Below are 16,804 nucleotides of genomic sequence, written 5' to 3'. Positions count from 1 at the left end.
CAATACATTTCGTAAACTAATAAATATAACTAACATACTTAAATAGTATGCTTTTTAAAACAATTCATGTGGAATTGTTAAATGAACATAAAATATATCTTACTTTCCCATACATAAAGCAAATTTAAAAATAAAAAAATCTTACATAAGCAAGTAGGTGGGCTTAAGGCATATAAATGAGACATCCATAGCAGGTTCCCCTCACAAACTTTTCTAATAGACATGATGCATTTCAATGCTGGTGCATCATTACCAAACAACATCGAGACTTGTTGTGTCTTTAACGAAGTTATTGAATAGAGCCGGCAAAGGATCTTTCCTTCATGATGGAATGATTCCACTACATCTCACCTGAAATAACCAGTTTTATTTAAAATGCTAGTTTGGCAAGACAGGGGAACTTGTGGCGAAATGTTTGGCAAATGCATATAATTGCTTAGAAGGGGGTGCTAACGTAATACTTGAATGTTCTCCCTTGGACTAGCCCACCAAATCGTCGCAGGATGTAGGAGAGGGTGGGGTGGGGTTAGGGGAGGGGCGGGGACCTACCTGCTCCCTGCCTGGTGCGCTGTCCGCCCCGACCGATGGGGGGAACACTTCGCCAAATAGATCCTCTGAGCCAAGCGGCCTCTCGAACCACGAAGACTCAGCAGCAACCTTGAGGCCGCTGACCTTGGGGGCCTCTCGGAGGGAAGAGGCGGGGGGAGCCACAGAGGAGGAGGAGGGAGGGGGTGGAAGGGGGGAGGGTCGGGGGATGGCAGTGCTGCCACCTGCAGGAGCAGGCCCTACAAATGAGTCGCCAAAGGGGTCCTCGACAGCCACGGGCAAGACGCTAGGGGGAGAGGAGAGGATGTCGGTTGTGGAGCGCAGCGCAGGGGGAGGGGCGATTGGGGGAGCGGCAGTGGGCGTGGCGGCGCTCGAGGCAAAGGGGTCGTCGGACGGGGTCATCTTCTCCATTTGGTGGATCCCCGCTTGGATGCTGTTCAACTCTATCTCGAGGTCTAGCAGGTCTGCAATCACCTCTGAGGTTTGCTGCTGCTGGTGGTGCAAGGCGTTGGGGTGGCGCGGAGGGGGAGAGATGGCCACCACTGCAGATGATGCGGCTGCATGACGACGGTGGCTGCCCGAAGTTGATGGCGCTCCCAACCGCCCTCCTGATGAACTGCTGCCATTCTCTTGAAGGTCCTCCGCAATCGGCCGCATTGATTTCCCTTGGTCCCCTGAGTCCTGAGCATTTAGAAAACACAAAATTGTAATGGGAGTACAAAAACATCACCACAGAATAGGATTAACTGATTGAGGAAAAAATAAAACATATTTTGGTTGGGTTAAAGTGTTCGAGGTTAATAAAAATAATCCAGGGCATCAGTTCCCTTCCCTATCACATTCTCTTCCATTGAAAATGCCAACAGTCCCATTTATGTCCACACAAATTCACAGATAATCATGTAGTACCCCATGCAGCTCACTGATTTCTTTTACATCTATGTACATAATTGTCACTTTTAAGTCATAAGGATATCACTGGTGACCTCACTTATACGTCAAAAATGATTTATTTATTTTAAAACATTTATTTTTCACCTAAGTAATATTTACCAGTTATATCATTTTGATCTACTATAGATATTGAAATAGTCTTTGTTGCCAAGAATAAGAAGAAATTTTGTCATCACTTAACAATGATATGAGAAATATGATGAGGTCAAAGATTGGTCAGTTACTACTGCTTTAACCAGTGATATTTTATTGGTAAGTATCATTTTTTCATCATTAGAGGTGATATCAATCTTTTATAAATGAATGGATATTTAAATTATGCCACTTGAACATCTCCTAAGGAATGTAGATGCAAAAGTAATATTTTTGATTATAATTATGATATACTCCATAAAAGAGATTTGTTGCTGCTAGTGGTATTCCAGCTTTTGGGAAATAACCCAGGTCATTAGTTCCCAACGTTACTTCTCCATCACATTCCCCTCAATGCATACGCTAATGGTTCTCTTTGTTTCCACTCGCGTGCAAATAGATAGATATGTACATATATGCTTGCCTTTGAATCTGATGAGCACTTGGTGGACGAGTACTTGAGTTGGTGCTGCTGCTCAATGTGCTGCTTGGCCATCTCAATCTCCTTCTTCTTGAGCTCAAACACAACTTGGAAGAGGTCTCTCATGGCAATCACCACCTGCATGCGTGAACACATTGGAAAATCATCAAGGGCCGTCAGGACTCATGCATGCCAAATGATGAACTTCAATTTTAGAGCCAAGAGTGCTTCTGATGTGTATTTCATCATACACCCATTCATGAGTACATACTCTCTCAATGCAGCAAGCTCATTCATACATGCATTATCTTTCCAATCTTTCTTAAAAAAAGTATATTAAGGGTATCTCAATTTTTTCAACATTTATCCCGAGAGATTATTCTGATTCCTAAAAAACTTTGCCAAACTGATTAAATAGAAGAGACTGAGCTCAATTTATTTAACATTCCAGTACCTATAATTTATAAAAATTATATGTACTGGAATGCATAGCCACACATTTAATCCACACAAGATTTTCCACTATAATTTCCGATCGTAAAATTTCCGATTTTTTAAAAACTTTCTACAAAAGTTACGATGTGGAATCATGTTTTACCTAATGAAAAACTATAACATTTTTTAAAAACTTTTTATTCATGACTATATATGGTACTCACAAATTACATACTACAAAATAAGTATTAAGAGTACCCATTGTTCTCTGACAAATGCCGGAACATCGTTCCAGCTGAAATTAAGAGCTAGGAAAGGATATAAGTGTCCTTTCAAATTATTAACACACACTGTGAGCATTGCTTTAAGTTTCACAAAAATTAATTTTCTCATTAATATTTTTCCAGTTACAGTTAGAAAAAATTGCTTGAATTTTCATAATGGTCTCCACAAGCTCAACAAGCAAAACCTTTCTTAATTACAAGATGACCTCAAGGTAAATGTTGCACTATTTAGTTTAAGTTTTATGCTAGATAAGGTAGGGTGGCCATAAATGTTGTGGCTTAGACCGGGACATCTTACTTCCAAGTTGAAGCTAGAAAACCAATGGCATTCTTCCATGGAAATGGGTTTGTAAAATCAAAAATAAGATTATTAAATGGTGGGATTTGTGGTGGGGAGGTGAGTAGCATGACAGTGGGGACGAAATCTAATGAAGGGGAAGGGACAGTGCACTGTTACTATTGCTGCCACCATGGTCGGCTCCAAGCTGACGACGTTCTTTGATAATATCACTACATATCTGATTATAGTGCGTTGAAGTTACTGAGATACTTATTTATTCCAAAACTCTTACTGCCGTATGGTGTTACACTTTATTTCATAAACTGTTATTATGAAAAACATGATTCCGATAGTTTTTGCTTGAATCTGGGACATTGTACAGAATTTTTGGAAACTGTCCCCCTATGAAAAAATTGTATAAAACTGTTTCAAATTTTTATACATTGCCATGGCAATGTATAAGAATGTAATATATGATTTTACACTTTCCCGGCGAATAACTTTAGAAAAATCTTCTCGGGATCTTCTTTGGCGCTCTTAAATAATCTAACCCGCGCGCAATCCCGAGAAGATTTTTTTATAAGAATGTATAAAAATTTGAAACAGTTTTATACAATTTTTTCATAGGGGTCGGGACACCCTCAAAAGTGCACTGGTCTAAAACAGTACTGTCCAGGCCAAACTGGGACAGGTCACTTCAATGTTGGGAAATACTTCAGCCAAGGTGGAGTTTTATTCTACAGATATAAGGTAAAAAAAATTGTTGAATAATACATGTCACCAAAACATACAAATACCAACCTGTGATGCAGCTTTATCAGTCTTGATTCCAAAGAAGCGGTGCCCAGTGTCAGGAGATCCAAATATGTATCCAAAAGCTCTCGAGTCGGTCATGTCTTGTGCAATGAAGGAGATTTTGTGTACGGGATGGTGGTAGAGGCAATCCTTCAGAAAGAGAGATAATATTGGAGGTCATTCAGGCATTAAAAAAGGCATTACGGACAATTGTGGCATATTGACATGGCAGCTTAGAGTCTGCACTTATTCATCCATTCTCAAATTCTCAGAATTAAAATAAAGGGCTCATTCACCAATTCATTTTATTGTCTATTGTGAAGATGTTTGAAAAATAAAATGACCTGCACTTTTCAGTTTATGGACCCATCACCTACCTCTCATTCTATCTGAGAAAAAAATTGATGCCCTTTACTCTTTTGCCAATACTCTAATGACGTCAAAAACTCATGCCGAACCGTTCACAGAGTAGCAGAAGGAGTAATTGAGTAATAGTAACTCAGTTACTGGTAACGACTACATTTCGGTGATTTTGTAACTTTAATTGTAACGTTTGAAAAAATAAATATTTATTGTACTCTACTCATTGCTTTCTGGAAGCAATATTCACTTTCCCATTATGACTGCACCAACTGACGTATGCCAAGAAATTTGTTTGGACTGGCACATACTTATGTGCATAACACTCCTAAACCACCAACCAAGAGTAATTTGCTAAAACTGTATTTAAAGGAAACTTTCAAAAGATCCTCCTGAAAGAATCTTGTAAGCAGTTATCAAGAGGTTTTACATAATGGTTATCACTCTTCTGAGCAACTCCTTCCTTAAATGAAAGTTCCTCCATGAAAAGGCCCATTAATGAAGCAAAAATCTCGGATATTCACCAACTCATGAAAGGTATGAGGCAACTTTGGTATTTGTTATTTAAAATTCATTATAAAATTGTTGAATATTGAAGATTTATTTAAACAGATGTTTTTCATCTACTGAATTTTTAAATTGATTTGCGATTTTGGTTCTGGGTGAATGATCTCATTTACTGCTAAATAATCATACAGACAAGTAAAAGATACACTTTACAGAAAGATACATAAATTATTCATTATCCTTACAGCCAGCAGAACATGCCTAAAAACCAAAATTATATAAGAAGAGAGTTTTAGCAAGTACTAAATCATTACATTATATGTCTTAACTGGAAACAATTGAAAACATGAAGAAGAAGAACACGTTAACCCTTCAGCTAAGGGAGCTTGATCGCATGCTGAGGTTCCCAGACTCCTCCTACTCAAACTATGTTCCTCCAATGGAAGAGACATCTAGCTCTCATTACCTCGTTAAAAAACTGAGCATCAAAATGCCTATGATAGCCATAATACCATAGCCCATTATACCTATGTATTTGGTGATGTCTCCTCCAAAAGTTTCTATAAGAAATTACTATCCTTGATATTCAATTGACCTTGATTGTTGGCGCATTCAAAAACACCCTCAAATATATGATACCTGCCCCTTCTAAAAGCTAAATAAAATTATGTAAATGGTTATAAAGTTTTGAACAAGTTTTCTCCTCAATCAAAGTTATATTAAAATAATTTTTCTTGGATTATTACTTATTAGTATAGGATGCATTAATAGCTGGAATTAAACTTAACCTGTTTCAGCAAATGATTTTAATAACTAATCAAGCACTGCAGCAATAATTAAATGAATGATGAAGATCAAATGGATGCATTGTGTGAGTAATACGATAGTTGTATGAAGGGTAGGAGAGAGGACTAGTCTTTTGAAATCCCTGGGCAGGAGACAGGACATTTTAATTGGTCACATAATGACGCACATGAGGTAAATGAAAATCATCGTCGTAGGACAGGTGGAAGGGAAGAACAGCGGAGGCAGGCCCCGGGATGAGATGCATAGAGCATGCGATAAAGGGTGTGAAGCTGAAGAATTGCGCACGAGTTATAAGACTAGCCGATAGAAGAATTGAACGGAAAGCTGTGTCAAACTAACCTAAGGATTGATGGCCATTGATGAAGACGTAATTGAATATAACTATCTTAAAATTTTGATTCCACTTGCCTTTACCCCGCTGAAATTTCACAATCTGAAAATCTGAATGGCCCTCCCCTCCTCCCTAGTTTTGATCCTGGCTATGCCTTAGTTTGAGATCTATCGCAATTTTGCAATGGCATTGGATATCTTATCTCTCTAAAAGATTGATACCATCAGCACTGATTTTGCACACACTTCTTAAAATTTCAAGTTTTGCAAATGTTGTTTTCACTCACATAATACGTCATCAATAATTTTAGTCTACTCCTTATTCTCTAACAAGAAACATTTCCCAGCACAGCAAAACACACTGATGCTCTTTAAACTGATTCCTAGCGCTCAATTTATGCCAACTCAACATACGATGGAATATACTTCATGATGGGAATGGATTAATCTCGCTAGGCAAAGGTCCACGGTACATTCTACGCCTATGTTATCACTTGTGTTAGCTGGGTCAGAATGCATTGAAAGGAAATTATGAAAGGAACGCGAATGTGACCACCGACTGGATGGAGAATGCACATTTTCGGAGTGAACAGGAGGGGAATCACTCACTCCGGTCTTGTCGTCGCGCAGGCGCAATCCATCGATGGCGACGCACACTGCAATGCGCTGCTTGTGCTCCCCAGCTGCTCGCACGGCCATCTTGAGGTCGGCCAGGGCCTCCTGGCACATCCGCTCCCCTCTCGCTTCCCCCACCTCCAGGATCCCAATCAGCTTGGCTCGGAAACTGACTCCATCTCCAAGGAAGCGCGAGGGCTCATTCTTGTCTGAGGAAATAAAAGGTGCCTTTCAAAAGAAAGATTCTTCTGCTGTGCACGTGGGTGTAGCTGGGGGCTAGAGGCTCATGACCCACCAGAACTTAAGGGCACTCAATTTTGTGAGAATATCCACCAATGGTTACCAATATCCATTAGAATTTACGTGCAACCTGGGGCACTGAGTGGGAATTCTATGGATATTTATCGGTTTGCCCATTTAAATTTTAATGTAAACAATTATCATGACTCTAAGGATAACAGTAAGAATTTTCTTGTAACTGCTTCCACTGGATCGTGAAAGTCACTGTCTAAGGTTTCCGGCTAAAATTTTTGCAACCATGATATAGGAAAATAAATTCACTTTGTACATTCCACACTAAATATTTATTAAACATCAACCAAGGGTTTGATGTATTATATGGTTGTTACTTTGGATATTCTACAGATCTTCACAAGTGGGAACTTCAGATATTGGTTGGATATCATGAAAGTTGTATCCTAACATTGACTGAATGTTGCAAGGATGCCGAATACTTGGGAAGGCTTGTGAAAAATTTGGTAAAAAAAATCTTGAATTTCAAAAGTATAAAAAAATGCCTTCAGAAATTAGGCTTAATACATATAAGTTCTTATAAGGCTAAATTTTAAAAAAATTCAGCGTAGAAATGGTCCCTCTTGAAGTGGGAATAGGTCCAATATTTGGCTAGGGTTGACAATTGGGATTTTTGGTTTTACTGAGTTGTAGCTGTATAAAAGACAAGTCTTCAACCTTAAGACATCTCACACTCAATAGCTTTTAATGATTATCACAAATATAATATATTAATGGAAACTATCTCAGACAAATAAAATTAACGAACAATATATAACTACTTGTGAAAAGAGTTAAAAAGAGTTTTTAAAGTTTTGAATGAAATATCAATAAAATCATTAATACTGACCATATTAAAATTTTATGCTTATTTATATTTCCTTTATAAGTGAAAGGTATATTTCTTTTCCTACAGTCAAAGTTTATTCGACCCAATGCTTCATTCTTTATCATGGAATGCATCATTATGACTCCTTCCATGTCATGGTATCTGAGATATAGCAATAACAACAACCACACATTTTTCTAGATGGAATCAAGATGAAAGGAACAGAGCTTGAGATACTCACAAAAATAAAAATGCAAATGAAACATATTCATCCGAGAATTACCAATAAAAATCAAGAACAAAACATGGCAAGATGAGGATGTTTTACTCATAAGATAATTGGAATAAATATGTATAAATGAAGAATTGCTGTGCAGCCAACAGTGATGAGGAAAAATGATTCAAGGAGAGGATTCATCACAAGCCAGAGTCTGAGGCAAATTACATTAAGAAATACCTTCTCAGTTTGTGGGTTAATGAAATAATTACTGTTGCAGTGTTCTAATGGGGCCCAATAGGACAGGGCCCCTCCATGAAATGCATGTAAATAAAGAAAGAATTAAATGCTGCAATTTGAATTACATAGGTAGTTTGATGAATCACGCACAAGGGCATGGACATGACATGCGGTGACACTCTGCCTTGAAAATTAAAATTTGCATGAACTATCGTGGGGTGAGGGGATGGAGAAGGCCTGAGCCACCCTCCAGAATGAGGATTCCATTCTATCAATGAGATCAACTTGATTGAATGAAATTTTGGATGTAGCTGTCAAACTTCTTCCATACAAAGGTATATTTATTTGAAGTTTTCTGCAGAGGGGAAATTGGCTTCGAAATGGACTTCAGACAATGAATGGGTAGAGCCAACTAAAGGTCAAAGCCATGGAAGTGGTCCATCTATGAGAATTCCCACTACTTTTGGTGTGGAGAAAGTTCAAATTTGTGGCATAAAGTACAAACCCTTGGGTTCATATTCATGGACTCCCATTCCATGGTAAATCATAAAAAATCTATGGGTGGTACCCCAAGAAATTTCCACCTGATTTTACATCACTACATTATGGAGTGTTCTCTATGCTGTAATTTAGCTATAAATACTAAACCATTTCAGAGTATGTAGTCTTCCAAGTGTCATTAACCCTGCTCTGTCAAATACAATAAAAAATACTGGAAGAAAGCCATCAATTAATGTGGTCTACTTTGAATGCATTTTGCATTATGTTGATTTTGAGTGGGTATCAATCTAAATTTAGCACTGATGTATTGAGTAACCACTTTCTACTATGACTTCAGAAAAGAATCACATGCATTAATCTTTGAACTTATTCAAGAAGCTAAATATGTACAGCATATTCATTCAAACAAATGAAGAAGAATATATCTAATTAAAAATTCACACATAATAACACAAGACATTTTTGCCAAGACAAAAATTGACTACTGACCAAATATTGCCACTGATCGTGGAATCAAAAGTCATTTGACCTTTCCAGGATACACTCTAGAAGTCAAATAAAAATGTTGATGGACCAGCAGAATCTTCATTAAGTGCAACGATAAATGTTTCCCACCTCGAACCAACAACCTGGAGTTTGGGAAGGAATTAAGGAACAAGGGTCTTCATGTCAAAGGCACAACAAGATCCTCAGCGTGAGGATAGCTTTGGGGAAGGAGAAGAGATCCTCACACCATTATAGGGGAGGCTTGAGCTACCACTTAAGAATCCACATGTTTTCTGTGCTTTCAGATAGAGAATATCTCCTTACGTGAATAGAGGTCCATTGATCTTTTCAAAATGATGGAATAGGTTACATTGGAATTACGACCAGTTGAAAGAACTCTAAGTGAGATTAATTAACACAAATTCCAAAGCCCTCTGTATATACTAAGTCTACACTACTTCTATAGCTAGAAAAAAGGCACACTTAACAATCCTTATGATTCTTCCGTCATCGTATGCAGTACAAAACATGACTATGAATTACTACTGCTTCTCCTGAGGGCAATAAATTAACCATTTGAGAGAGGGCTGAAAGTATAAGTATATTTTTCCCATAGTTGTCCATACACACGTACATGTATGAAAAATGTGTTTAGGATATTTTCATACAAGTTCCAGGAGTGTTTATGAGCTTCCTGTAGCACAATAAAGCAAACCCACTATGGTTCATAGGTAGTATATTTCTATAGTTCCAGAGAACTCTCACGCTGTCTTTTGCTTTGTAATGTCTAATGGGACATCATACTGATAGCTACTTACACTTGCATGGGCTTGTCTTCTTCCTTAAGGTTTGCATTCCACTGAGATAAGACTTCAAAATCCTAGACTTAGAGACTTGTGAGGGGATTATGATCAACGAGACCATATAAATGTCCTAAGGGGGGCACGCCGGTGACCGCGGCGGAAGGTTAGGCCTCCGCGAACCGCCGGCGTGCCCTGGAACTCCGCCCGCGACCCCTCAGCCCAGGCGAGCGGCAGCCCCGCTCGCGGCACGGGCGCCGCTCCGCCGCCGCTGCATCACCACCACGGAGCAGCAGCGCCCCTCGGCGGCGACACGCGGTTTCGCTCACGTGTGCTCGACTCCCCTGCGCTCAGAAGAGTCGAGGAGGCCATGGTGGCAGGCAGGGCGGACGGCGTATCGATCAAACGGGGATGGAATCGCTCGGGGACCGCGTGGTCGGACGGGGGAAGTACCATCGAAGAACCGCCGAGGACTGCGGTGGCCGCGGAGTGAAGCGGCCTCTATCTCGAAGCAAATCATCATCAGCTCAGACACCACTAAACACGGTGCGCACGCGAGGGCACGTCCGAGAGAGAGTCACGACAGGTCGCACGGTGCACTTCTAATAACGACATCGATCACCTCGTGTCGCTCACAGATAACCACGATCGTCAAGTCATGTGATGAGGTAGATTAAACACTATCAGCGGACGTCTACATGGCGGCAGTATCCTATTCTTCGCCGATAACGTCGTCGTCACTGAGAGCAGTCATGGACGTGGAGTTCCTCCGGTGAAACGAAAGCCTAACTACCAACCCTTTTAGAGAAAGGCTACTAAATGTCCGTATCCCGGAGAAGGTCCCCGTTGGATTTCAGAAAACGCTTCTCGGCCACGACCATCCGAGAGGAGGGGAGGGGTTGAGTAAAGGATTCCCCCTCCATCGCCGTATCCTCAATCAATAATAAACCCCGCCTTCCCGAAGCGGCGGCGGCGGTCGGGCGGGCGCCATGTTGGTCGCGCAGTCGCGAAGCAACGGATCAACGACCGACGCGACCTCTCACGGAGTTACCTTCACTCACGGATCTTTAGTATCTTCGGTTAGCGAATGTACACATAAACAGCGCAGCCAGTCTTTGATTAAATACCCAGACCAGAGAATACCTTCTCATACAGATTCCGTAGTCGAAAACAGCAATAGTGTGAGAGAAATAGAGGAATTGAACGGCAACCACACTATGAATGGGTTTTCATCATGAATAATTTATTTCTTGAAATTTATCGTCTATTGAAGTCAGTTGATCGTATTCAAGCGAAGATTTCAAGACTTTTTCCCAGAGAAATAGGAGAAAACGATTGTGTGGACGGTTCGTCCAAGGAGAGCGATATTTGTGTTTTGGAGGATATTTACAAGGAGCGTTAACGGTATGAATAGTTGTGAACAGGTGTTTCGGGCAAAAAAGAAGGCACATCTAAAGCCGGCTTCAAATTCCGCAGCACTAACCATCGTAGTAGAACTAGGGGAGGTTTAAAAGGAACAGCCAGTGATTTCTGCAACAATTGAAAATATGGTAGTCATGGGAGGCTATAATAATTTCATTTTGGTGGCTCCACAATGCAAGTTAGTTTTATCAGCTCCACAAGCAATGTTTGAAAATAATTTCAGAATATCACAGAGCCATTTGTCTATGCAACCAGACGAATTTTTGCTGAGTAGCATTGCATACAAGTAAGACGCCGCGGGTATTAGTGAACCCCCCTCAAAAAACTACCTAGAATCCACCCCTGTCTCAAACGCACCCCGTGACGAATGAATAACACATCGCAATAACGATGTAATAAATACAGTCAGATAGCTCTGAATAATAGCTGAACTGAGCTATAAACACGAGCGCAACTCAGGTCTTTCATAAGGCCAAACAATCGGTGTGTCCACCTCCTTTTTCAAACTGTCGATTGTGATAGAGTTTGAAAAAAAAAGACCTGTACTTTTCCGTTTTTCCATTCGCCGCCTATTTATCGAGCTATGCGTTACGAATAATTAACGGTCTTCACCATTCCACCGATAAATGATGAGGTCACAAACTGCGGCCAAGCGGGTCATCGGCGTCTCAGCTAACCCACTGCATCATGTTTACACTCTAGTGAACGATTCCTTCCTTCAAAGAGCTATTCTCTCCGGACCATTAAATGAGAGAAAACTCTGATTACGTCAACTAGGCCAATTTATCTGTATTGCGGTAGATTTGTAAATAAATAGCTCCCAACCTATTCCTACGAATTCTATCCATCATCAATGCGACACCCAGAGAGAAATTGCGTGCATCAGTTGGCATGTAGGTAGACCAAAAGCAAAAAATAACCTCTTAAATGCAGCATAAACGAGCTGCTGGTTTTTATGAAACGGGTACCTCCCTTTGGATCTTTCAAAGCGCCCACATGCACTGTTTCTTATTTTGTGAAAGGTTTTCTGAATGTTTTAGATACCTAAGCATGTGTAGTGTGTATTTATTGCGTTATTTATTTTGTAACCTGTGAATTTCCTCCTATGCTGACTTTTATTATGATGTTCATTAACTAATATGACTGACTGTATTCTATAACTTTTCAGGCCGATGGAATGCGAATAAATATTATTATCCCTTCATTCGATATCTTCTGTCGATATTAAATACCTCTATCGTGTTTTTAGAAGATTTTTAATATACTTAGGGCCACTCTCTCCAGAAGTTCGTGTGGCGCCAACGTTAATTTATCGATATCGATCTAAATTTTGAAGCATTTTGGAGAGGCATTCTTAATCTGGTAAAACCCTCTACAACGCCAGGGATGCTACAAAAAACAATTACCAAGGCGTTGATGCGGATGAGGTTACATTCACTCTAATGGAGGATATGAAAACAAAGACGAAGGATAATAGGACACAAATAAAACCAATTCTCAGGCTTCATTTTAAGGAACCACAAGGTTAAAACATTTGGAAATCATTCCACGGATATTTCTTTATTTGCTGACTTATTCAGCTCTTCACATTTATTCACAGTAATGATGACCGGTAGTAAAGAGCTGAGGCCTCTACTGCTAAAAAATCATTACGTAAAATATGACAGCTAGAAATTATTTCCATACAGAACAATTGGAGGCAAAGGAATGATTAACGGAGCTCTGAAAATGGAATTTTCAATGCTAAGAAAAAAGTTGAAATTATGAATCACGTAAGACAAATTTCGTTCTTTATCCAGGAAGCTATTCTGATTAATTACACACAACAGCAGGAAAGTGGATATGCACATGAGGAAAACTAACCTCTTCGGACTACATTCAGTGATGGTGATCTTAACTTAAATCGAGAAGGTCGTCATACTTTTATCCAAACAATTTCTACTTCTCCAAATCCGCCCGTTTTTTATCCATCCCTCATACAGCGTCTTCTCACCATCCCTCGCTCTTAAACCAAACGTTAGTAGGAAAATTGAGGGTAGAGCTCACCTCAAATTAACCCACAAGCGTGAGAATAGCGCACATATTTAGATACGGGGTACAGTTTCCGTGAAAATGCCTTGGTAGTTCAAGATGTGGGATTCGTAATACCAGGATTTGAATCCCAATCAAGACAAATGATTTTCCTCTCAGTAATTTCTGCTTTCTATGCGCACTTGCGGGAGACTCCTTAAAGGTACGTTCCTTGAACAATATCTTACAGGTTAATTGCTTGCGGCACCTTTTTCTGGGCTGGACCTTTCCTTGGAGCATTTTCACCAAGGAATGAGCGAGGGCTTCAACGGGGCTTTGAAGCCCAGACCTTAAGTGCTGTGAGGCCCCTTCAAAGCGCGAATAATACGACGAGGCGAGGAGATTCCACGCCTACCCATTGAGCGAATATCCGTGAGGCACATCCTGCGAAGGCGGCATTCCGCCAAGCCGAAATGTACGCCCACCTGCGTGCCTTCCAGGATACATACGGATCCGACGTCCGCATCAACGGATAATTTTTTTAAATCATCGATAGTAGATAATTAGGAGATCAAAAAACAAGAAAGACTGAAATCAGCAGACGAAAAATAATGGAATCTCAATATGCCATTAAGGAACAAGTTATATGCGTAAATTCAAAAATAGGGTGGTTTCCTTTTATTTTTTTATTGCCTAAATCGAAAGATTATTACTCCTGGAGTACGCATTTCACGCTTTTAGATTTTAAATGACGATATCTATTTTTCGCGATTTAATTAAAAGTGAAAAATTTCAAGCGCGCGAAAACGCGACGGCTAAGTATGAATGCCGGGAAAAGCCCGTGTGACGTCATTCTGGTTCCCGCTGCCGCAAAGTGAGGTGACCTTGGGGCGAGGACATGTGCACCGCTAGGCGCAGGCTGCTAGCAGGTAGCAGAGTACCCTGCTAGTAGGTAGCGCTTGGCTTAAATAAGGATTATCAATACCTTATCAAACGAGGGAAACTTTCCGACCATAGCCAGTATTAATAGATGACTATTAAGACATGTTTCCCGAGCTCTGTGCCTCATGCATACATTTGTAATCTCAGACGATGTTAAACTTTTATCTACTCGTATAGAAACTGGGTCCCTGTGACGTCACGTGGAGTGGCATCGCATGGGCACCAATCTGGCCTTTTTCAAATGCGGTTAAAATTTACCATTGCCATTCGCCTAAACTGGGATTTCTAAAACCAAATAATTTGTATATTATGAATACACTAATGGTGGGTAACAAATCGCAATCAATGCCTTTCATTTTCTTTGATGAAGGAAACTACCCTATTAGATTACATAAAAAAAATTATTCGGCCGGTGTTGGAGTGACGAGGTGAGTCAGATCCAGAAGAAACTCAAAATCAATTTAAGATAGCTGAGGAGAGGCACATAGCCACGGAGATTCAGCACCCCCTCAACCCAAAGTTTTTTCCCTAGGCGCAATCGTCCCCTTAGGAGACAACAACCCCAGGGGCACCTAAACTCTGACTTCCATTTATTAAAAATTGAGGACTGAGAAAAGGGTATCTGAATTGAAAATTTCTCAAAATAAGATAAGTCTGGCTGAGGACAGAGGAAGGTGGACGAATGCGTGGATGTGTACACTCACTCGCTCGAGGGTGAACAATGAAGTTTTTACACCACTCCTCCTTGCCACAGAATTTATGTCAATCACCCTGACATTGAACCATAGTGTTGTAGACACCATCTTCTTCCCAATGGAGAGCATTGTCAGTGCACTTAGCATTTCCTGTGATACTGAGATATGGTATATGATGCGTATTGTAAGTAAGTTACATATTAATTCGGTATTTAATTGGGTGGCATTAGGAAAACTTGAAACACATCTACAAGTACGAAATATTCCCAAGTGGACAAATAACATGAACTCATCTTCTCTCACACACACAGTGGAATGTGTCTATTACCCACCTTTCGAAAAAAACTCCTGGTAGAGCAAAACATTGCTTAAATGTGGGATCATTTTCTCTTACAAACATAGATGTTACTTATATACAGTCTCCGTTCATCAATTGGCATATTCAGTCCAGGTCCATGTTTTCATGGCAACATAAGCAATGTCCCAACTCAAGATTACTTAATGCTAAGGCTCAAAATATTGGACTGAATATTTGGAATGTCCAAATTTAACCCTTCCTCTTTCAGCTAAGCAACTTATCCATTGAACTAACAAGCTTCATACCATCATTACTTATACATATGATTCTGTACCTATCTCCTAAAATATCTCATGGCTCCTTAAAGAAATCATCTAAGATAATAGGACATAACTTTTCAGTTTAGTTTATACTAGTGGAATAAGGTTTAAGAGTAATAAAATATATTTCCCTTAAAATCCCGAAGTTTGGACATAGTTTCCCTTCCCATCATTTCACCACCACCATACTGTGAAAATCTTACCAGTAAATGCAATAAAATGGACATCCTTAAGATATAGGTGTTATTCCGTGCATATCAAATATTGGATACTTTCCTTTGAACCATACCTCCCATAATAAATACACAAATCATAATATTAGTTCAAATTTCAAAATGTTAAAAATCATAATAGAAAAGAAATCATTTCACAAACAAAAAGTAAAAATGTATGTCAAACTTTTGTTGAAAGCATTAGGGAAAAATCAGAGGATTGGTTTGATAAAGTTGTCTAATCCATTCTCCAATCAGCCAATCTCTTAACACTTCTGAAATTCTCTTGTTTTACACCCATCATCACCTGCTCTGTGTACCTCTTCCATGAGCTACCTCTGACATTATTCCACTGCTATTGACTGCAACCTTACTTCTGTATGTTGCCCAGCAAAAAATAGCACAGTGCAAATAACATAATGTAACAGTCATTGGAAAAATTTGACGTTGCAACTAAGACCATTATCAATATATAAGTTGATATTGAACTAACTCTGAAAGTTTTTTTCCTACAAAACTAATCACGTAAGTTTAATTAACCTATTAATTATAATAAGTTTCACTGAAAATTTTTAAATATCCCTAATTGATACATACCATATATGTATTGTATATTTCATAATGACTGCCCTGACACTTGATTTTTGGCTTGGTGAGTTGAGTTTGAGTCAAGATGCACTAAACAGAGCATTACGGATAAAAATTTCAAAGCTCAAAAGCAATCTGTACCTCGAGGGCCACGATAATGATCAGGAAGCTAAAACAAATAAATACAACAATATTTGACAATTCTAGCGAGGAGCACCTGAAACTCATTTATTGGTACAAACCCATTGTCTCAGATAAGACGAGTATATGTACTGCTTTTGTGAAAAGAATAAGACGTGAAGAATAGCAATCACTATGTTTACCAACCGAACTCTGATTGGTCTGAGCTTGGACCAATTTGAAAAGAGAAAGACAGCTGACTTTGCATGCTGCATTTACCAACGTGGATTGAAACTTATTGATCCTTACCCATCTGATTAAGCCATCCTTCCATTTGCCTTGCTCTCATGTGTTTACATCTCGCTGA

General features: G+C 39.6%; 1 protein-coding gene across 1 annotated transcript in view; it reads right to left on the bottom strand.

The window, feature by feature from the left end:
- Positions 1-16,804, bottom strand: part of LOC124157133 (protein disabled) — a gene marked incomplete at its 3' end in the record, with an annotated part of 35,496 nt that overhangs the window by 11,126 nt on the left and 7,566 nt on the right. The window contains exons 3-6 of the mRNA XM_046531636.1: positions 6,461-6,675; positions 3,854-3,997; positions 2,057-2,191; positions 550-1,227 (exon numbers count right to left, since the gene is read on the bottom strand). Of these exons, the coding sequence (XP_046387592.1) occupies positions 550-1,227; positions 2,057-2,191; positions 3,854-3,997; positions 6,461-6,675 (1,172 nt within the window). The remainder of the gene's footprint in view (positions 1-549; positions 1,228-2,056; positions 2,192-3,853; positions 3,998-6,460; positions 6,676-16,804) is intronic.

The sequence above is a fragment of the Ischnura elegans genome, chromosome 4 (genome assembly GCF_921293095.1).
Source record: "Ischnura elegans chromosome 4, ioIscEleg1.1, whole genome shotgun sequence".
In the NCBI taxonomy this organism is placed as follows: domain Eukaryota; kingdom Metazoa; phylum Arthropoda; class Insecta; order Odonata; family Coenagrionidae; genus Ischnura; species Ischnura elegans.
This window is presented reverse-complemented; position numbering and strand designations above follow the sequence as displayed.